Here is a 24,033-nt window from a genome sequence, read left to right as displayed (position 1 = left end):
TATTTCTTAGAAATTATGCTATTTATGAGGGAGAAGTCAATAGGGAGCTCATTATAATCTGAATTTAAGTGAGCTGTTGGCAGTATCCATTAAGTAGGCAAATTGATTGCACTGCTCGTTCTATGCCGTCACAAGTACGGTGTACACAAAAATATTATTTATATATTTTTAAAGATATACTTTAAAGATAATACCAGTTTCACTTTGTCATCGCTGAAATACAAGGCGACATTATGCAATTAACGCATAACCGGACTCGTTTGCGTCCATATGCGACACCATTTCTGGGCTGCATGAATCGATCGTGCTGTAAGACTGAAGACCAAAAGACTTTCTTTGTTGGGACCGCCGAAAGAAAGTTTTTGGGCTGGAAACGATCGTTTGTTTTGTTTACCTTTTGATTGAGGCGGCCAGGTGAAATTAAGCCCACCGTTTTTGGGCAGTCGTTAAGATGGCAGAATGCCAGTAAAACAGGTTGTTAAAATTCACAGAGGGTTGGGCTTGCGCTTTCAGAATCGATCATTATGGCCAAAGTGAGTGAGTGAAATATTAATGATGCTTAACGATCGAAGCTAGATTCTGATATACAGTTTGGCATTCCAACTATGTTGGGATAGGATTCCATTTCAACCTTGACCCAATCCCCCGCATTTGCTTTGTTTTTGTAGATAATTTCCATTTTGTTGGATTTTTATTTGTATTATTTGCATTTTGTTTTTGTTTCTTGTTTGTGTTTGTTTTTTGTTTTTACAATAAATTTGACTAAATCTTAACATTTATAATCCTTAACCTGCAAGGAGCAAACAGATGTAACAAATATACATAGTTGTATGTAAAGATTTATCATTTTGTGTTCAGAAACATACATATAGTAGTACCGTATCTATGTATATATATTTTATGTATACATATATATTCTTCATAACACGTATTATTTTGTTTTCTTATATTCCAGTTTTGCTTGTTTGTAATTTACGCGATTTAATCCAATACATACAATTGAAACACACACATATTAACAACACTGAATATGCATATACATTTATATTCTCCTATCGCTCAGTTTTGGTTTTCATATTCTGTTTTAATGTGATCAGAGTGGTGATGTGAAGTGTGGGATCGGAAAATGTGGGTTGGTGGGTGGATTGTGTGGTTGGTCGGGTTGAGCGGACTGGCTGGGTCAAAGGTCGACCCTCTAGGGAGTGGGGATGTTCTAGATGTTCCAGGCCAGCGACTTGGCTACACAGTTCAGGAGGTCGATCTCAAGGGACTTGTATACGTGTATATAATTTCTATCAAAACATTCTGAAGCACGGGATTTAACACCTTGGTAACACATACAAATTACTGTAACTCTGTGAATGAATGCCGATATCGTATGACATATATAAATATATAATATGCTTCGTAAAAGTTGTATAAATTGTATATTGTATATATTATTTTGCTTTTCCATTTCATTTCATTTTCTTTCTTTTTTTTTTAGTTATAACAAGAACATATTATCAATTCGTATTAATAGATCTGGTTTATATATGTATATGTAATTTGTTCAGTCAATTAGATAAAAAGATTTCAAAAAGGATTTCACTTAATTGTAAAACATTTGCGTTTAGTTTGATTTCTCATACCGTATGCTTAGAAAGCTAAACAACATTAATAGTATTAGTTAGGATAGCTCATCGTTTCGCGTTTTTCTTCAGTTAGGAAAATAGGTAACTAGATAATTAGGTAGTAAAAGGGGCCCCATAGGATTTCATATGTCTCAAGAGTGGATTCGAATTAGTTTGTTTCAGTTTTACTTGTAGTTGTTGTTAGCTAGTCGATAGTGATAGTAGTTTATATTTAGTGCTTGTCTCTCGATCTCGTGATCTCGCACGCATTGTGTGTATGTATATAGTCTTCGTCTAGCTATGGCCTTGTACTCGTTCCGAACCCAAATCCGATTTCGATTCCGATACCAACGATTCCGACTTGGACAGCAATTATACTATATATTTACTTGGCCTTGCAGTATTCAACAGAGATTGTCTTCATGATGGGAGAGAACTACATGCTTGTAACACTTGGTTTTGGTAATATCGCTATAGCGTTACCAGAACCGTTATACTGTTATACGTTATACCGTTGCCAGGTACAATTGAGCGCACGCCATATATATATTCTGGTCAATATGCTGTGGGATTTCTTGCTAGTATGCTAGCTTGCTAACCTGCTAGCATAGCATGCTAGTCTGCTTTTGTTAGCCTAAACACATACACATTTATAAGGGTATGGAGGGGGGACATACACACTCACGCACACACAGACTCACATGGTATATATATATTTATATAGAAATAGAAAGTTCGCTTCTTGTGATGCATCTTAAACATTTAATTTTGAGTCCAGCCCAATAATTGTTTACTTGTTTGCCTTAGTTAGTTGTGTTTTATGGTTTTGTTTTTATGTATGATACCGCCTTTTTTTGTGACACCACTTGGCACACCATTTAGTACCGCCCCCCCTGGTCCGTTGGTCCGTTGAGAGATGTGGATATGTGTGGGCAGTCCAGGGAGCGAAATCTTGTAGATGGGTTTCAAACCGGGATGAGAGGATCAGGCCGAGAGACTGCGGGTCCGGAGTCAGACGTCGCAGGACCTTCGACGCCGTCACTAGAGCACGTCCTCCATCTCGTTCTCGCCAATCGTGGAGGTGCCCGGCGCCTGGGCCGGCAGTGGCTTCAGTAGACCCGAGAACAATCTCCGGAAGGCCGTATGCTATTTGGAGTTGGCCATCTTGCCCACCGGCGGCTGCTTGGCCATGATCTCCGCCAGGGTGTTCACGCCCTGCTCGTCGTATTTCTTCCACTGCGAGTAGTTGATCTGCATGTAGGTGATCAGCTGCGGCATGTCTATAAAGCCTGCAAGGGATATTTAGATATTAGCTGTGGTTATGGTGGATCTCTAGGGTTCAACTCACTCTCCCAGGCGTGCATCATGTCCTGTATGATGTATTCGATAAAGCCGATCTGGCTCTTTGGTATGCTGCAGGTGGCCCGATCGAACATCGGCATCACGATCGGCAGATGGCGCTGTTTCTCCTCGTCCGTCTGCATGAAGTACTCCTCGGCGATGCGACGGGCCCACTCGATGCAGAACTGCATCGGCCGGGCGGGATTGCTCACATCGGCCACCTTGATCAGCATGCGGCGCATGAGTATCGACGTCTCCTCATCCGTCTGGGGATTGTGCTGTGGGGTATTTAAAATCTTTACTATCTCATCGTTTCTAAGTAGAGATATGTATTCAGTCTTACCTCACGGGGCTCTTCGCCTCCGAAAACGCTCACGAACTTGGCCAGGTGCTCGAAATGGCGGGTCATTTCGGTGGCCAGGATCATGTCGATGATGGTGCTGCGGGCCGACTTGTACGTCTCCTTGTCCAGGTTCTTGAAAATATTGATCTTATCATCGCCTGAAAGAGAAGCCATAAACAAGATTATAAGTGGGTTAGTATACATATTTTATTCGCTAACAGATTTGAAATATTTTAAAACTAGAATATGCATTTAGAAAAGAACTAAGATCAAATGTTCTCAATATGATTTTTTCTTTTATTTAAGAAGAAATGTTCTTAAAATCAAAGCTAAAGATCTTTTGAGTTTGTTTTTCGATATGAAGCGATCGTGGACTACATTTTTCGAGAAGAAAATAGTCTTGAAACCGAAAATACTTGATATTAATTTAAAGAATTTGAGAATAAATTGATCTTAACTGACTCATGAGATTGGAATACTAGTTTTATTACGGCTTTTGACATTAAAGTTAGTAAAACTAACTTTGAAAGTATAGTATGTATCACTTCCATAATTTGAACTTCTCTAACTTCAAGTTGCTTTAAATGTCTAAGAAATGTATTTCATAATTCAAAGTCGCCTTAATTCAAACTTTTCTTGGTGACATATGGGCATCTTTACATGAATTACTCATTTTCAACGTTGGTTTAGAATATTCCCTCCTCTTTCTACTCACCCAGGGTTAGCTTAAAGGTAATAGCTGCATGATGGTTCTCCAGCACTGTCAGATCATTGTACAGCACAGCCAAAGCGTCGTTGGAGTTGCACAAGAAGGCGGATGACCTGCCCGGATGATCCACATCGTGGGCAGCGGCGGCAATTAGAGCAGTCGCCTCCTCCATGCGATCCATCACATGCATATCCTTGTTGGTCAACTGGGTGATGAAGGCGCCAGTGGCCTAGGGGTAAAAAGGGGTTAAGAATGTTAAAATATAACACCTTAAGAAAGGTCAGTAGTGAAATAACCCACCTGCATGACATCCGCGGCATGGGTGCTGTTGTGATATGTGTTGCTCTTGCGGTAGTGGGCCTCGATTACGGCCAACCAGGCCTTACAAACGTTCTCATCGATGTTCAAGGTGGCAAAGACGTCGAAGCGGCGGAACATCTCCATGCCCAGATAGAGCAGCGGATGGTAGTCGGTGATCTCCTCCAATTTGAAAATATCAAAGTCCCAGCTGAGAGATTCGTCAAGTAGTTCCATAATGATGGGATTGGACTGCAGTAAAAAAGCATTTAGTGTTATATCATAATGGGTAATCGATGAAGTAAGCACCTTCATTTTGGCGGGCACTATAGTGGCAGTTCTTGTGGAGCTGCCAGTGCGTATGATGGAGTCATTCGAGCTGCGGCGCGATGAGTACACGCTGGGTCCCTGAAAATGTATTAATATTATTATTTAAATATAAGTATTTTAAGTAGGACTCTCTAACTCACCGTTAGCAGGGCACCAATCAGATCGGTGGCTATGGGATCATCCGTTCGTATCTCCTTCATTTGCGGACTGTAGAGTCCCTCGCGCTTCAGGAACTCCAAGACCTTGTCTATGAGACGCGCCTCATCGGCCGAACAATTCTCCTGTACTTGTGATAGTAAATTGATTATCTAATGTGCGAGTGCGCAGTTTTTCGATTTTTTTGTTTTTCGGTTGTGTTTGTTGGTTTTGAGTTTTGTACATTTTTTAATTTTTTTTATATTTTGGTTAGCGACGCACAGCGAGCAATTCGAGCGAGCGAGCGAACGTGCGAACGAACAGTTTGGTACATTATTTTTTTTTTTGGTAATATTTTTTATGAGTTGGTTCATTGTTCGAGTACACAAAACATAAAAGTAAAAAAGAGAACATAACAATTAAGAGATAAAAAGAGAATAAACATGTTGGTTTAAATGTGCTGTTACTGTTGAATTTGGGATTAGTTGGGGTTAAGTTAATATGACGAATTAGGAGCTCGAATGAACAGTGGAGCAATGTTGGTTAAAACTGACCCACTTTTTGGTCGTTTTTAGCCAGAACTGCACTAGTCCGGCTTGGAGGTTGCAAATCATTAATTAGCCTCGCAACTCATTAAGGTTCACTGTTTGGGCGCCATCTGTTCTAGATGCTTTCAAGTAGATTACAGAAATGTGAGTGCCTAATTGGATGATTAAAAGCAGAGTGACTGCTGTTGTCTTTGCATCTCGAAACAGCGATAGTCAAAGTTAGCACCACTCCAAGCCGGAAAATGCATTTTCCCAGCGCTTTTCACTGTGTGTCGGTGCCTGTGTCGTTTATGTGCGTGTGTGGGGATGGTCTGTGTGTCTGTGCAAGTGCTTGTGCAAATATTGTTGCTAATGTTATTGCTGTCGCTGCTGCAGTTGCTGCTGCTGCTGCTGCTGCTGCTGCTGCTGTTGCTGTTGCTGCATTTGCTACGGGGCATGACAGGACACCAGGACACACACACACACCACAGCACACCACGGACCAGGACACACGGCACAGGCACGGACGACAATTTAGCAATTTAGGCATTCCCCAAAAGCCCTTCCCAAACTTGCAACGTGCTGCAGCCACAACCCAAATGTGAGGCAGAGTCATACTTTAGTGATGGGGGCCTCCAGCGGCAGCGATGTCAACTTGGCCAAACTGGTCCTTCGCAATCCGTCCGAGGCGATGGAGCGTACATCGAAGCTGCACCTCCGCACCGAGTGCAGCGAGCCCCGAGGCGCCTCCTTGGGCTGCGGCAGCGTGGCTATGAAATCCATTTGGCCGCCGGGCACATCAAAGTTGAAAATCAGATGCGTGGGTGCGCTGTAGGGACGTAAATTGGCAATTAAGAAGGGTTTCGGTGGGTGGGGGGATGGACGTTCGCTTTTGCTTTTAGCCACTCACCTTCCTATGCAGGCCACGGGCACTACGCGTACGTGCATAGGGATACCCTCCTGGCTCTTCCTGCGCACCGTCAGTATGCCATCGAACTCCTTGATGTTCTTGCACTGCTCACTGATGGTGGACAGGTCCGACACGAATATGTCCTCCAGCTGCTTGCTAATGATCTCGTCCTGTTGTCCAACGCGGAAATCTCATTAATGCCGCAATGGCAAACAATCCCCGGGTTCCACTTACCAGCCGCATGTTGAGCAGCCTCTCGGTGGCACGGTTGGCGTACTGAATCCTCAGCAAGTCGTCCGTGATGAGCACCACCTCCTTCAACCGATGGAGTGCCGTGTAGAGGGCCTGTGGGTTGGGATCGCAAAAGAGAGGTTGTATGTATGGGGTTTGCAATTTCATTGGCCTGCCGGGCAGCGCTTCCATTTAATTGAATTAATTTGCAGTTGCGAAGGGCGCCCAGGGACATTAACTCGATTACCTGTTGAGTGGACATGACATTGTGCGGCCGGATGATGGAGTGCAGTATCTGCTTCAGTTCCACACTGCACATGGCCAGGTTGGTCGTCTCAGCTACGCACTGTGGAATACCCAAGATGTGGCAATGTTGTAGCATCTGTTTTCCCTCAGCCCGTGATGGGCCAATTAAAGGAAACTTACTCTATTAACGCCAGCGTCCAATAGAGCAATTAGCACATCATCCTTTTCGAAGAAACTGCAAAAGTAGTCGTCGTAAGTCGTTAGCGGAAAATGACTGCCCCACCCCCCACCCAACTACTCACCTCTTCTTGCAGACTGCAATTATTGTCGTTAAATGGTGGCCGTGTGTGTGACGTATGGTTCTGCGGGGAAGAGGCAAGTTTTATAGCAAAGTGAAAAGTTTATGAAAATGGAAAAGTTTGTAAAAAGTTTCGGTAAGTTGGGCGAACCCTAAAAAAGACTCGACCCGAAACCCATTTCAACCTTACCCACCTTGCAATATGCTCCGCATCCAGGTTCTTGGTGGAACGCGCATCAATTATGATTAGGTGGTAGCACTGGGCGGTGGCATACGACTTCTGCAGGGTGTCCAATGCCTCCTCCTTGGACTTGACCAGCGTTACGTCCAGCTGGTGGCGCTGGCAGGCCGCGGTGACCGCCTCGCAGATGCTGTCCGATTTGTGGAAAACTAGGAGGGCCTATAGTGGGTGGAGGGGGGGTTCAAAGCCATTGCACTGATTGAATTGCCCCATGATCAAAGTGGTCCAAAGAGGGCTTACCTTAAGTGGGGGATTCGGTGGTAGTACGGTTGGATACTTCAGGTCCATGAGATTTCGCTGCATCAGGATATAAGAAAGAAAAAAAAATCAGGGGGGGGGCGATGTCAGAGCAGGTGAGACAAGGTGTAAAATTTAATATAAGTCTGCAGCTCCTCTGGCTTTGTCGTCAAAATAAGAGGGCTTAACCCGCTTCGTTGCCCCGTACATCTGTACACCCATCCCGGGAGCTACAGTGCGTGTGTGTCGTTCGTGTCGCTTAAATGATGATAAATTAAAATAAAATTGCTCGCTGCTGATTCTGACTTATGTGCGCCACACGCTCGTGTGCTGCAGATTTATAATACGAGAACACATTAAATCCGCTGAAGGTGGGTTGGTTTCGCAGCAGCTGAAGCTCAGTGTCAATCAGAGGAATGAAAATGTAATCGGAAATGTATCACGACATACATAAGACTTGGGCTAAGGCGCCAGATTGATGGAGACAAGCTGGGAAAAGTTGGAAATTCCCGGGAAAGCTGAATGCTGAATGCTACCTAGCTACCTGAAAAATCCTGAACTCCTCCTCCTCCGTTGATTGTTTTTTGCCAGCCACCAAGAGATGGAGTTTCGGCACCTTGGGCAATCGTCGTTCGTAGAGACTGTGTGATTTGCGCTCCAGGCAGTTGACCTTGCGACGAAGGACTACTGCGTTATCGGGGTCATAGGAGGGGGAGTCCTCCTCCTCCACCAGGTGACTCCGCTCCCTGTCCTCCAGGTTGAGGTTGTTGAGCAGCAGAGCTGGTACGTCCAGGCTGCGTATGACCTCGACTATTTCCGGCTGCAGAGAAGTGCGTCCTCCAACGCCGCCACCACCACTGAAGGCCACACTCAATGGTCTGGTATTGCGGCGCAGGGGGTCATTATGTCACGACCTTCGGCCTCCCATTGGCCTCGTATTCCGCTCCATTCCTCGGGCGTTTTACACGAATTGTCGCATCTCTCTCCCTTTGCGCCTCCCATGTCGCGTCCGTCTTGTCGCGTCGTCTCGTTTCCACTTTCATTTCCGGCGGACCCTCTTGGCGATTCCGCTCCTTTCCGCCCTCCATTGTGTTCCCGTGTCCGTGCGCAGAGCTTCCGCGTGCGTCACTCTGCAGTCTGGTCGTCGTCGTCGTCGCAATCGTTTACTTTCATTATCGCTTTGCGAATCGCGCACATGTCAAATCATAGTGGAGCAGAGCTTATCAGCCGGCTGCTATCGTCATCTGGAGGTGGTCTGGTTCTTTCATTACGTTTATCGCCACTGCGATCGGATATGGTATAGGGCTCTGCGTCGGAGTCCGGTTCGCTGGATGGATTCTCACGGCCCGCCGATGAGGACTTCGCGGAGGACTTGCGGCGAAAGACTTTACTGAATTTTGGCAAACAATTGCGCATTCTGTTTTATAATTAAAACAACACTCGGCCACTCAATGAGAGAGAGCGTGAAGTGAACAATCCGCACCGAAATCCGTATCGCAATAACAATGGACAACAGCGACAATTACACTCGCCACTTGAGGTCCAATGTCTTAGATCAATAACAAGTTGTTTGCATAAGCTAGACGAGCACACGAATAGAAACGCCTCGCGAGTGGCATTTCCAACTTTTCCACGCCGTCTCCCAACTAATGCGACAATCTCGATCGAGATCTCTGTCTATCTCTATCTGTATCTCGATCGGTATCTATGGAACTGGAATTGGTTCGGAAACAATTCACAGGTTTTGTGGTCGAAACTACTCCGGACTGCAAAACGGAACGGACTGAGTCGCCGCGATTCGATTCGTGGGTATAATCTCATTCTTTGCCTTTTGATTTCCCACCTTCAATGTTAATTGATTTGATTTCTCTGGTAGCGTATTGTTTATAGGCAAAACATTGGGCCTGTATGGGTGAGCGGCTATTTAAAGCCGAATGTAAACCGAAAAGCGCAGCGCTCTCTATAAACTGTGCCGCCTGTGATAAGATAAATATGCCTTATCAAAAGACGTAACAACCATGTGGTTCAGTTCGGTTCCCCCTCGAATTGTGGTCATAGTAGCTATAGGGATGGGGCCCGGGTTGGCCGACCACTCACCTGGTAGACGTCCATCGGCTCATCTTCCGGGTGAGGGCGAGGGCGAGCGATGATTTGCGGTGACCTGGACGGCTGTTCCCGCCGCCGGATGAACTGGTGCCCGATGTGCCTGTGCCTGTGAGAAAAATACGGAAATAAGAACAAGAAAAGGGGGGAAATCGTTTAGAGGCGGGGAAATTCTCTGAAAAGTATGCTACATTTCTGGGCGTTCCAAGGGCTCGCAGGGCGTTGCATACTTCGTGGCTGTCGACAGCACGCCCACAATCAAAATGAATGGTCACCACACAAACACACACTCACACAATCCCTTATACACTGAACGAAAAGTGGAATATTAATAAAACAGGGCTTTAAGGCGGTCCAAAGTTCTCTAAAAAATTACTCATACGGCTGGTAAGCCAGTAAGAAATATTTCATTTAAATAACGACATTGTTTTGTAATTATTATAAAACTTAAGTCTGAACTTGATACAATGGACTTTCTATCGAGGCCGAGGCAACCTAAATGAAAGAAATATATTTTATCAAAAGCAACAGTACGTATGAGTAATAAAATGTATAGGCCAAACCGGATATTTTGGAACACCTATTATTGATATGACTAAAAGAGTTTACAATTTTTAAACTAACTATAGTTGTATCATTTAATATTTCTGTACCTAAAATTTATAAAAATTTTAAGAGAAATACATAAACAAAAATCTTATGAACAATTTTTTTTAACTAAATACGAAATCTTTAAAGTTACTACTATTTTTATCAGTGTACCAATACATATACATATACCAACACTCTGGCAGGGACACGCACGCACATTAATTCCTCTTGTTGCACGTTTTATTTAATTATAAACGTTGGCATTTGAGAAACACTTTATAAACGGGCACACACGCATGTGCCTGCGAAAGGGTACAAAGGTCCTTGGGGGCGGAAGCCCCCGTTTTTGGGTCTCCTATCTGTCAACGAAGGCACTAAGAGCGGAACCCCCGGAGGAACTAAGCCGCACAAATTGTATTTCACTTAATGAGAAACAGGTCGGGACTTTGGCATCACATCCCACTTTATTTTGTGCTGTGGCAAGCAGGCTAAAACAAAAAATCCTCCGCAAATGGAAGCCATGGTAACTAGCTTTATAAACGATGGGAAAGATGAAATTACAGGTTAAACCAATAGTTCATTCTGTTTAACCACAAAATCCATTGAAGTACCTATCTGCCTGCTTATTATGTTTACTTATACACATCTGTGTAGAAAATTCAATCCATATTGGAGTTTGCCATACCTTCTCAGGCATTCGCAAAGTAAAATTCCTTGGCAAAGTTTTCGGGGGAAATTAAAATTCTGTGGCTTCTCGCAAGTTATGTATGCTTAGGCCCAAACAATTTTTAAGACCCCAAATGATTGACCAAACAAACTTTCTGTGTAACGAAATTTGTTCGAGGCTTTTGTGCGGATTCCTTGCAAGCAAATTAAAGTTATCAACAAGTCATTTTGGGTTTTGTTCTTGGGCTTATTTCTCCATATGGTATATTAAAATGATATATAACTTTAATGTGCCACAAATTTATTGGTTCAATTTTGTATTGCCTAATAAAACTGGACATTAATTTATTGACATTTCCTAGATATTCACATTCATTCTAAAAAGTTGCAAAAAGTATATTTATAATTTTCCTATGCCATTTTCCAACGATTTGTCTGCAGCTTTATTTAATTCTACGGAATCAGCTTTTGATGTATTTTCATTTTTTGCTTCATTCAGATGAATTACATTTTGTGAAAACTGTTTTAATTAATTCCAACTTTTTCCAGCATGATATTTAATTCTCACTCAGCTTAATTTATTCCATGGAATAAGCTTTCTACTTTATTTTTATTTTCCACCTCTTGAATGTTTTCATTTGAATTCAGTTTTTAGTTTTATCCCCTGGAATTTGCTTATAATTTTTGCATTCTCTGCCACCAGAAAGCTTAACTTTTAAATTGAAGTTAGTTACCTGACCAAACAGGTGGAAATTCATTTGGCTAGCAACTTTAATTAGAGCTGCTATATAGTTGATGAAGAAAACTTTGAGGCTGATTTTTAATTGCCAAAAACCCAGCTGGCAGGGCATCTTTTTGGGACACTCATGTTAACCACATCATCAAACTCAATTTAAGCCCCAAAAGAGTTTTCCTTAAACGGGGAAAACCCCAGAAGGAAAAGGAGGAGGAGGAGGAGGTGGAACCTTACCCACATTTAGCTCGGACTCGGAGGCCGGACGCGTTAATGAATCCCTGCTAGATGCTGGTGTTTTCGATGTGCTTGTCTCTGGACTTGGAGATGGGGATTGTCTGGTACCCAGAGCAGGGGCAGGGGCCACGCCCACTCCCACGCCCACGCCCACTCCCCCACAGTTGCAAGTGCTGGGCATACTTTCCTGGCCCATGTGGGCACTACTGGTGGTCGTGGTCGTAATCGTGGTCGTCGCCGATCCAGCCAAATTCGGCTGGCTGGAAATTATCATTTTGTTTGTGCTTTTCGCTTTTCTTTATTTATTTCCGCTTTTGTTTTTCCTTGTTATTTTGTTTTTGCTATTTTTTTAGCAAATGAAGTCACACAAATTTGGATTACTTCGTGGCATTATGTTAATTGTCATTTATGTGCAATAGTTTGTTTATCTGGCTGCGGCATTGATTTCACACAATTAGTGCGTAATGATAAACTGCCCCACATGCATATATATATACGTATACATGGATATGTGGGTACATATAGCGCACAAGATACGGCAGCATGTGTGCAGAGCACACTTAATATAAATAGCCCGAGTGGGGCATAAACAAAAACTAGCCAGGGAAAGTACGGAAAGTAAGTACCCGCACCCGAACCCGTACCCCTCGAGTGGGCCTATATACCTATGTGAGCAGTACGAGATCTAAGTGTATATATATGTACACTGATAAAAAATGGAATAGTAAATATGGAACTCAGAGTTTTTAACTAAATATTTCAATTAAAAACAAAAACATATCAAATTGGATGATTTAATTTGAAATATTTAAGAAAAACAATGTTAATCATATTTACTTTTAAGATCTTAAGTCATAAAAAAGGATTTTTAAATTAACATCATATTATAAAAACCGCAGTTAACGGATAAAATGTGTAAATAGAATACAAATTCTTTAAATTTACTACGCTATGTTTTTATCAGTGTATATATACCGCCAGTGGGGACAGTATATTTGCGCTTATTCAAATGGGTCGGGTGTATCTTATCGTTTGTGTTATATTTTTTTTTCGGAGCAGCCTGGGAGTAAAGTGGAGCGGTCTGGGAGGCAGGGGCACACGCGTTGTAATCTGAACGAAAATCGATAAATTGTTTAGATAAACGGCGGCCAGCAGCCGCTGACGTCTCTCTGGATGACTCGGGGGACCCCTGAAAACTGGACCCATAACTAACACACTTTCTTAGCTCTTAGCTTTCTTAGCCAGCCCAAGTTACTTACTAACTGGGCTCAAACTGCTGCTCATAGTACAAAGTCACACACGAATTGCGGAAGAACGCGGGCTCATTAAATATTAATATTTAGGGGATACTTTTCACTCGATCGATGTGGGGGGCGCAAACTGAAATTGGCACAAGTGCAAAATAGGGAAAAACTGGAAATAAAACGCGGAGCCCGACGTCCGTTCTAATCCGGTATGAAAAACTGTTTGCCAGATGATAATTCTCGCACGGATTTTCAAACTGCCAGTGGCGCGTAGAAATGGGCAGCGACTGCGATGGTGACTGCGAGTGTGCGCTGCGGCAAAAACTAACGGTCTAGTGGGCTGTCGCCATTTCAATCCGTGAGATACTTTTCGGGGCGTACATAAGGCGCTTAGCCTTAGAAAGGCAGGTGCATTTCCATCCAAAGCCCCCTCTCATCCCCCCCCGCTAAAGAACCCTCAGCGAATTTGGCTTAAATACAAAGAGCGGATTAGGGGCTCCTGGCCAGTCTCACTGGCCGATCTCATTGGGCTTTTGGTTTTGGGGCCTTTTGCGCCTTTGGCCGTTGTCATGGCGACCAATTAATTTGTGATAAGATAATATCAGGCAGGTTTGCTCATAGTATTCAGATGTTTAGCCTGTGTGCGTTGGGCTGAGATACGGCACAGGTTCGGATACAGATACAGATACAGGTACTCTCGCCCAGATGCAGATACAGATACAGATACAGATAGGCGAAACGCGTGCACAATCTACATCTGGGGGCTTGGAATGGCTAGAATGGCTAGAACGGCCCTGGAATCAAATTGGCCAGCTAGCTAGCTATCTGGCCCGATCTTCTTGGCGATAGCTGGACATATAGCCAAAATAAGTAGGGGTAGTAGACCCACATCGATAGGGAGTATCCAGCGGTAATCTAATCTCCCCACAGAGCTCTTCACGTGGCTAAACTGAACGTAATTTGTGTAAGACCTACGAGAATCGCACTGGCGAATAGCAAATATTGTGGTGACTACACAGCCGTCATCGCTCAATTTCCCAATTTATGAGGGGGGCGGGAGGAATACTGATAAACTGCAGAACTTTGACGCGTGGGATTAGCCGCCTATAATGAATCGAGTAGCGTCGAGTCGAGTGATCGTTCAGTTTGTTTTCTTTGGCTTTGATTGATGTTTTGGCGCCATTCAGTGGGTGTTCCATTGTTTACCGGGGTTCGGGGCTGGGGTTTTCGAGAAAGAGACTAGCTGAGATCGTGAGAGACTGCTGATCGCTGAATTAAAATGTGGGGCCTGATCAAAAACAAAATTTAAGAGTGCTGTGAGTTGGTAATACTCGTATCTCGATCTCGATCTCGCTCTCCTTCTGTTCTTATACGGCTGCTGGCTGTGTGACTGGCACAAAACCAGATATTGTCATGTGAATTTTTGCATATTAATTGGCATTTTTTCACAGTGCGTACGATTTGGGTGTTCATAACCCCTCCCTGTGTAACTCAATGGGTTCGGAATTGAGGAATTCTCCTGCTATCTGCGTATCTGTATCTTGCACCTACGTAAATCTAATGAAAAACAAAATCTATCCAGGGATCGCTACTCGCTACACTTGTTGTTTCTGCTGCGGTTGTTGGCACACTTAGTTGTGAAGTTTGTTTTGATTTTTAACACTTTTTTTTCGTGCGCGGCTATGTACACTTTTGTTGTATTTCGATTATATATTTTTTTTTTTGTATTTTAGAGCACGCTAAGCTGTTTTTTTCCACCTGAGGCGAATGCAGCCAACGAATTTCAGCGCGTACATGATTTCCAGTTGGCTCTATGCGTTTTTTAATTGCAATCGCTTTGGTTCGACGACTGGTTGGCCCTGGGTTATATGTTATATGCTATATGTTGTGTGCGATATAGCGTGTTATAGGCACGACTTGGCCAAAATCATTAGATGGCAAATCGTGGCTACCAGTTTGCAGCTGGCAAGCTCTTCATTTTTTTTTCGGATTTTTTGGGATTTGCATGGAGCGGTTTTTACTTGAGCAGTGGATGGTAATACCGATTCCGATTCCGATTCTATATGGCACACACACTGGGATTCACATGTGTTGCAGCGACGTCGACTGCGACTGCAACTGCGACTGAGCGACCGACGCGGCGAAAGAATCTACAACAAATGACTCCATAAATGGCGAGCAGCTGTTGCCGCAACACCGCCAGAGAGAGCGGGAGCTTTGGCGATAAACGAAGCTCGCTCTCCGACTCTCTCATTTTGCCACCCCACCCACAGCCCCACTCATCCCCGCCCCTCCAATCCGATCAGCAAACTGAGCGCGATCAAGTTTCACCGATGCTCACTCACGCTCCCCAGAGCTCCAAAGAGCGGGAGGGAGAGCGCGAGAGAGAGTGGGGCGGAGAGCGGGGAACTGTTAATTGGACGGAGACACAAAACAGCTGCGCTTTGGATCTCCGACAAGCGCCAGCTGACTCTTCTGAGTCGGGGATCGGGTTACCTGGTCAAAAGCGGGGATCACCAGGCACTACGGATACCCTATACCAAAGATTATACAAAACATTGTATATTAGTTGGAACTTTTGCGTCCTGAAACTTTACAACTAGTTTCCAATACCCAGCTAGTCCTAAAAAGCGTTTTTAAACCTATAGTATAATCTAAAATTTCCTTATCTCAGCACCCTAAGAAATTCTTCTGGGATTGGATGCATACTCAACCTTTTTGATTTTAACTAAGTAAATATGTCATTACTTCAAGATTTCCTAATAAAATCATATCAAGGTTTTCTTATCCAAAATTCTGTAGGTTTTCTAAAAATGAACTTTCTTCTAATACCCTATAACTCACTAATAAATTTTAATCCCGCTTTATCTAGCCTAAGTTATGGCAGCCACTTGAGTTGATTGGCTCGAATTTGGATCATCGTAAATCTTCGGAAAATCCGAAGAAAAGGAAACGTGCAACTAAATCTGAGATTCCCATTGATAAGTGGCACTACGAGTACTATCAGCCAGCATAGCGGAAGCTCTTGAGGGTGGAGTAGCCTCACTTCAGATTAGAAGAAGCAGAAACAGAAGCCGAGTTCCTCAATAGCAGGCCTTCCTTATCACCTATCATTATTGTTAGCCGATATTGAGTGATGAAGGTAACCGAAACCTAAGCGATGCCACACATTAAAGGGTATTAGGTAAATGATGCTGCCAATAGGGATCATGTTTCCATAAGGCACCGGAAAAAATATGATCGTTTAATTTTATGATTCACTGATTCACATACGAAACTATTAAGAGTAATGGTGTTATTAGTAGGCATGGGATTATATGGAAACTCCTTTTTGAAACATTTGATTTGAAGGAAACAGAAATTAGTAGAACTAGAAAATTCATACTTTTACTCAAGCTAGAGAAATTACTAAAGTTCGGTTAGGCTTGAATGTTTAGAATACTTTCTAGAAATTGGAATTCAGCTTAAATATATTAAGACCCAATTTTGCTTTTATCCTAACTTTAATTGGTGGTTATTGGGATTCGTATCATTTTACCACTGCGTAGATCTTAAAGTTTCGGGGGGATGGTAAATTCTTGGGGATTACTTACTGCCAGTGGCCCGTCGCACCACGCTGTGTGTAAAGTTGCCCAGGGCGGCCACCGTTACAATCGAGTCCTTTTTGCCGGTGCTCAGCTGGTGGAAGACAAACAAAGTTCCTTGAGCTGAACGGTGGCCCATGCGGATTTGGTTACCTTTTCGTAGTCGGCCTCGCTTTTGGTCTGCAGCGGATTTAGGAGCACCTGGCCACAGAGGTTATCCCCCGTCGAGCTACCATTTCCGTCGCTGGGTGGCTGCAAGGTCACGTTGCCGCAGCTGCAGCGACGCAGGCGACTGCGCCGCAGTTTGATGCAAAACAGTCGACTCTCGTCCTTTTCAGAGGCGTCCAGCGGAAGGGATCCTCGTTCGCCCGACTGGCCAGCGGCGGAGGAGGGGGCGGGCAGGGTACTTGGCGAGCAGCCCATGGCGAAGTCCTGCTTCTGATCCTGGCCTGGCTAATTCCCTTGCGGTTGCTATGCTAAATTGCTCTCGGTTGCCTTGTGATTTTGGTTTTAGTTTCGTTTCCAGTTCCTGTTCCTGTTCCTTTTCCCTTTTCGGTTCCGATTGTGGTCTACGGAGGACTAGGATTCCCGGAATTGCACAACTTAATCTCGCTCCACCGAGGACCTTGGCAGTGCTGCTGCCTCCTTGTGGTTTCTGCTGCTCTGGATTTGGCTTGGCTTCTGATTCGATGGTTTCGATTCTGGACGATGTCGTTGTTGCTGGCGATAACATAATTGAAACATTTTTGGGCTGCGGTCCGCTGATTGATTGACTGATGGCCAGCGGAGATACTGGTCACATGATTTGCAGAACTGCAAGAGGGGAACGGAGAGTGGGGGCTTGGTTAATTGAAATACCGGGTAAGCGCAATTGTTTTTTTTTTTTAGAATAATTTGCATGTCGTTAAGGGTTAGATTTATTATTAAAACTAGCATTTCCTATAATTTTATCACCCCCTGTCTTATATAAGATGCTGAATTTAGTGATGGTAATACAAGTCTGTTTTGTAATACAAAATAATAAAATGCCCTTTAAAACCTTAAATGCCTTTTAATAACTTATAACAATAGTTCAAAAATACTTTAAGAACATTTGTTCTGTACTATATTACATCCAGAAAACACCCAATAATTGGCGTTAACTAAAATGTGGAAATTCTAACCTAAAACATTTGGAAGACAAGTTACCTAAAATGAGATAAATCTTTTTTTGCCCAAAATTAGTTTTGATTCTATCTTTGGTAATCAATCATAACTCCTAAGTTTTAGGTATTGCCAGATTTCTCCGGGTAGATAACTTTTAAATATGCTCAGAAAGAACCAGCAACCGAAATTAAATAAATCTCATTAAACCATTCTCTCAAACACAGTAATTTACCCAGCACTGACCTACATTAACTTTTCGCTTTCCCGCTCTTTCTTTCTTATTTTGATAATTCCCAGCTTAATTAGTTAAACTAGTTTAATTGACATTGATAAGCCAAAGTGATAAATGACGAGTTGCAGTGCATATCTGGTATTTTAACTCGATTACGAAAGCCATTTTCGAGTCCCCCCATTCAAGTTTCATTGAAACTCTCATCGAATATGGACAGAGCACCCGCACAAATTGTCAAATACTCTTGGCGATTGTTATAAATTCATAAAAGCCCAAATATTGGCAATGATTATTGGAGCCAAGGCGAAAGAAGAAGAAAAAGAAGTACGGAAAGTACAAAAAAATAAAACAGGGCCCTTGAACGTGACCAACTGGCTGCATATGAATAATGCCCAGTCAGAGTTATATTTGCGTTTCACTACGACTCCTGCCTGCCATATTAAGTTCGCGTCCCGAAAGTTGGCGGAACTTGATAGTCTGAACCCTCGGTGGCACGTATCAAACAATTGACTTGTGGGGATTTGAGGGTGTCATATATAATACAGCTTTGGGATGTCGATGTCGCCTTGTTGTTGTTCTCATTCCGGCTGTCAGTTGGCTTTATCTTGGGGCAGGCAAATAGAAAAGCCTTCTGTCGCTCGCTCGTGTCTTGCTAACCAATTTTAAATATTTAGATAAAACTCGAACGAAAGCGAAAGAAGCAAATCAACTGATATGGAAAACGGAGTGGGGAGTAGGGAGTTGGTAGTAGAGAGCACAGACATTGGGAACACTTCAGATTAGTCACCGAAAGTCGTACCCACTTCAAGTGGCAATTGGAGCTCGGCTCCTGCGAGTGAAATGTCTTATGTCCCTTCTCTGGGGAAGGAAAAACAATTCCAGAGGGGGGATGTGCGGCGGAAAAGATAGTCCTTATCCCCGGCGACGTTGATTGACTTGCTAAAGGGAAGGGCTGTCTTTCATCTGCATTCGTACATAAACACATCCTCATCCATAAGGACACTTGTTGTCGTCCCACTGTCTGAATCCGTTTGCATTGTTGGGGCCAAAGACAAAAGGCGTCACAAGACAGGAAGACAGGCGAGAGGGAGAACAGAGGCGGCAACATAAGTACAGAGAAAGATATATCACTAAAATTGGTCATCCATTTGGAATTTTTTATGAGAAGGGGTAATTTGCTATATGAGAATATTTGATTTAAAAATTTCTAGCCCAGTTTATCTTAATTAACTGCCTTAAACTCCTTAAGCTACGTTTAGTGTGACCTTGCTCTTGAAACAAAGTCCAAATTACTTTTTTCACTAAGGTCACATTTATCTTGAGTCTCGGCTTTCCCATAAGCTATTTTCTCTCCGTGCAGATTCCGATTCAGCTCCAAGCAAACTCATCCACATTCCCGGCAATGAGAATACTACAATAGAGATGTCGAGAATCAGCTTCGCGTACACACATCAGTCTATGGTGTGTTTGTTGATTTAAACAAATTATTTTTAGCCCGACCATATTAAAATGAACAAGTAATGCCTTTCGCCGTACACTCGGCATCATTTAAGTTTTCAAATAAATAACGAAGGCTGTGGACGTAACATAATTTGTTTAGAACGAGAAGGAGGAGGCCGAGTTGCAATTGCTCAGCCGCCCCGTTGCCAGGCCATGCCGTATAATCGGGGCCTCGAGTTCCTGTGCGGCGCCTCGGCGCCTCTCGGTATGCAACTAAAAGCTCGAGTGCCAAGGAGTGCCAAATTCTATTAGCGGTCCCTGTTCCCGGTTCCCTGTCCCCAATCCACAGTACCCAGTCCCCAGTCCCCGAACGTCAACTCATTAGATGCAGCCAGTCACGGATGTTTGGCCCGAGCCCGAAGCTATTAGTATGCAGGTGCTTGTGGGTACTCGGATAATAGCATCATCAGGACGCCTGTGTGCGAGAGGCCCCCTAATAGAATTTCCTACCAATATGTACTCGAGAACGTTGGTATTTGGCAGCCGGAGCCGGGCCATATAGGAAAGCTGGCCGAGACCAAAAAATAAAGATTACTATGGAACATGGGGCAGCGCATTCGAGCAATTTTGTATCTAATAGTTTTTGCCCGCTGATGTTTTGCAGCTGCCGATCACTCGGCATCGGCTTTCTGTTTACTTTTCATGCACACACTGATCCGAATACGAATCGGTATCAAAATTGGAATAGGAATCCGATCGCCTACTATAAACAAAGTGCGAATAATGTATAGTCTACGGAGATCCATTACGAGTGCCTAATTTGACTTGAAGTCAGGTGTTGAAATGGAGTATTTAAGTTTACGGCCTGCCATAATTCAAGACTGCTTCCCAAAATAAACAGCTAGAAAATCAGTTGAAAGTTAATTAGGAAATGCGGCAACAAAAAATACACCTCTCACCCTTTAATTAGTTTTTCAATTGAGGTCTTGAATAAAATGTTTTAAAATATGGAATAAATCATAGTAGGTTGTCTAATTCTTAGTAATTTGTTTAACAAATTAATTGTTTTAACTAGAATTCAAGAACCTAAGTGAAATTGATCAAAAATGGTTTTAAAAATGTTATATCATATCAATATATTTTGAATGAGATAACTTATTTCAAAAATATAAATCATAACCCACTAAAAAAACCAATTAAAACCTGAGGCAACAATGAAACGTTTCGCGACTATGGACTTCTCTTTCCAAAAAGGGCAGCCATGGGGTAGATCCATATAGAACGTAATGGCCCATTATTATCTCGTGTGCGTCCTCCAAGCATGGACAACCTTGCCGGTGGTCTTGCGATGATTTTCATGTTCAGAACGTGCGTCAGAAGTGTCCGCTATATGGCCATAGCATCCTCGAGATCGGGGGCCTTGGGGCCTCACAATGGAACAGCTACTAATCGCTTACAGGCGGAAGGTTGGACCCCGCCTAATTAATAACATGAACATGAAAGAGCTCCCCAACATACATAGGCATACGGGAGGATATATATGTATCACGACTGCTTACAATATCTATGGGGACTTTTCCGGCTGTTTCAAAGAGTTTGCTTCAGTTGGATATTTGCATTTCAAATGCCGATCTCAAGTGAGATATAACAAAATGGAGATGGGATGGGTGAGCAGGGAAAAAGTAGTGTTAGTGTCGCAACCTGGAAGATTAGAAGGAGACCGAGTGCTCGTAAACGAAAGAGAGGGCACCATAGCTGTATAGATGATTGCCCCAGTTGACAATACAAGTACATATAATCAAATGGCACATTGCAAACATTGAGCATAAAGTTGGACGAACTGCAGACTCTATGGCACTTTTGGGGTTACGAGTGGATGGTTTGGGGGGGTAGGTGAAGCGAAAGTGGGTGGCATTGCATAACCCCAGTAATAATAAACATTTCGAGCGTACCTTTTGGAAACTCCCAATCAGTATGCACGCGAGCAACTCGGATTTATTTGCTGTTAACAATGGCAGGCACCTCTGCCAGCGCCAACAATCCATTTTAATAAACAGTTAAAATCGAGAATTAATTAAGCCAGCCAACTGATTGGGCGACAGCCTATCGCATAGATAGTGAAAACGAAAAGAAATCTACGTATATGCGAGTGTTCATATATATATAGTAAACAGCCATTAGATAATCGACGAAATGGGTCAGTCCACGCGGGATATGGCCGAAATAAAAACTAGCAAACGACGAACAAAAAAAAAAATGTATAAAAAAAGTTTTCAAGTTTGGCAGCGTCGAAATGCAAAATGCAAAACACGAAAAGCGAAATGCGAACGCAATTTGCAAACTTATCGCCGCTTGTTTATAAGTACGAAATGATATTTTTCACATTGTTTATGGCCAATATGGGCATCATTGCTCACCTGCAGCCCCCCACAACATTTTAAGCGATTTTTATGTGCCTCCGTCGCGCCTATAAGAAGTCAGTCGTCAGTCGTCAGTCAGGTGAGTTAGTTAAATTAAAAATTTGAAACTGCAAAATGTTTTCGCGACGCCAGATGCATGAAAATTTCCATTTCAATTTTATTTTGCTTCGTTTCATTTAATTTTATGATCTTTTTTTTTGGAGGGCAAAGACCAGACGTTGACACTTCCAAGGTGGCTAGTGTGTTTCGCCTCGGGGTTTAAGGATATATGTATTCCTTGACGGGGAGCACCCATCAGCCACTGATTTGTATCTTTTGGGCCTGTGTAAACCCGTGTAGGCAGAGAATGGCCGCAAATTAAGCGAATGCCCCCGAAAAAATGTATGTCCAACTTAAGTACATATACAATACATTATCTGTTGACGTACCGAAACCAAAAATTTGTCGTTTAGCTGGTAGTTGTTGCCTCGCCGCCTGTTGCTTCTGATATTTTATATACGTATATACGTATTCCTTCTCCTCTTTTTTATTTTAATATTTATATCAGTCTCTAGACTCTAGATTCTAGATATAAATTAAACAAATACACATGAACACAATGGGCAGACACACGCACTCATAATAAATATTGCCCCATCGCAATGGCAACAACAATAACAAAACATTTTCGCTGCTGCTCTTTTCTTCCACAAATTAGAATTTATTTTAATGCGCGGGGGTCACGTTCATAGAACGGATGTTGTTGTTGACGCACAAGATATTGTACAACAAAATATGTACAATCGCGACTCTACATATCGACCATATATATATATATATATATAATATATATATTATATGGATACACCGAATTGTAAACTGCAAAACTCAAATTCAATGCATTAAAAATAATAACAATAGCGCGGTCACGACAGTAGGAGCAGCAGTAGCGGCGATAACACCGCCAACGTATCTGTATCTCTCAGATACAATTGGCTCACATTTACGGCCGCTGCTGCTGCCAACACTCAATCTGAACAATACACACGCACCCCCAATATATGGCACACCACACACAACACACACACTAGTACCTATATATATTGATCACAAATCGGGGGAATCGGGGGAATATGATTGTCGATTATTGCGGCAACGGAGATAACTAAATTTTTTCGGGTGCGCCTTTGGTCAGCGGGTGGTGCAACTTGGACTCGGGCAACTTTTGGGTGGTATACTACCGCTTACGGCCAGTGAAAATTCTGCTCCAAAAACACGACCGGCGACGGCGAGAAAAGAACGCCCAAGATTCACGAGATTCAGCGGCGATCCGCGATCCACGATCCCCCGATCGACGACGGTTGCTTGTCAAAGCAAAACGTCAAACTGATTTCTCGCTCAGCCGATACGATACGATACGATACGAAATTCAACAGAGACAGAACCGAAACCGAAACAATGGCAATGAAGGCAGGCCCAGAGGCCAGAAGAACGCGAACACACAGAAGAATCAAATGTGTAAGGAAAACTAAAACTAAAACAATCTCTGAGATACAAAAATTTCAGCGAACGAGCGACAAGCGACAGTCGAGGAGAAGTACGAGTGCGAGTGCGAGTACTAGTATCTGTATCTGAACTTGGCAGGCAGTACGATCCGACCCGAAAGAATCAGAAGTCGCCACAGAATCGCGGAGCGGAGAGGCCCCGAGAGCCCCGGAGAGCGAAGAGCCGTAGCCGCGGGCCCCAAAGAAAAGAAATCAAAGCGGCGAGAGAGCCCCATGGAGAGCGAGCTCTCTCTTCACTGGAGCTGAGCGCGTGACTAACGATAGATCGACTTCAAAGATACTTTTTGGAAAGCGACCAGCATAATTATAAGCTCCGTACTTTCATAAACTTTATTATCTTTCAAAAACAAATAGTGCCTTACAGACCTTGAGTCACCAAAGAAAAATTCCTATATATTAAGTCGATTAAGACTTGTTTTCTTATTTCAAAAAAGTTTTTAAAGCGATCTTAAAAAAATCTTAATTTAGTATTAGGGAAAGACTTTAATACAATATATAAAATAATCCTAAATCAAATGAAAGTAAATTTTTCGAGAAAACCGTCTTGTTTATTTTTGAAAAGAGCACTCAATTATATTTTGGTATGATGAAAACAAATTGATGGATGTTAGTAAGGTTTGAATATAAATATTCAT

General features: G+C 43.0%; 1 protein-coding gene across 1 annotated transcript; it reads right to left on the bottom strand.

The window, feature by feature from the left end:
• Positions 1-911: 911 nt before the first annotated feature.
• LOC119558804 (high affinity cAMP-specific and IBMX-insensitive 3',5'-cyclic phosphodiesterase 8-like) lies at positions 912-23,325 on the bottom strand. The gene is given in 21 exon segments (XM_037872068.1): positions 912-2,902; positions 2,962-3,232; positions 3,298-3,455; positions 4,013-4,235; positions 4,307-4,555; positions 4,613-4,711; positions 4,774-4,941; positions 5,914-6,124; positions 6,206-6,375; positions 6,440-6,550; positions 6,684-6,782; positions 6,863-6,917; positions 6,985-7,044; positions 7,175-7,380; positions 7,462-7,518; positions 9,556-9,587; positions 9,590-9,670; positions 16,626-16,710; positions 16,770-17,429; positions 22,283-22,418; positions 23,082-23,325. Coding segments are annotated over 19 exon segments (2,853 nt in total). The 5' UTR covers positions 17,040-17,429; positions 22,283-22,418; positions 23,082-23,325; the 3' UTR covers positions 912-2,654.
• Positions 23,326-24,033: the final 708 nt, after the last annotated feature.

Source organism: Drosophila subpulchrella, unplaced genomic scaffold (assembly GCF_014743375.2).
Source record: "Drosophila subpulchrella strain 33 F10 #4 breed RU33 unplaced genomic scaffold, RU_Dsub_v1.1 Primary Assembly Seq141, whole genome shotgun sequence".
Lineage (NCBI taxonomy): Eukaryota > Metazoa > Arthropoda > Insecta > Diptera > Drosophilidae > Drosophila > Drosophila subpulchrella.
The sequence above is the reverse complement of the archived record's forward strand: the minus strand, read 5'-3'. Positions and strand labels throughout refer to the sequence as shown.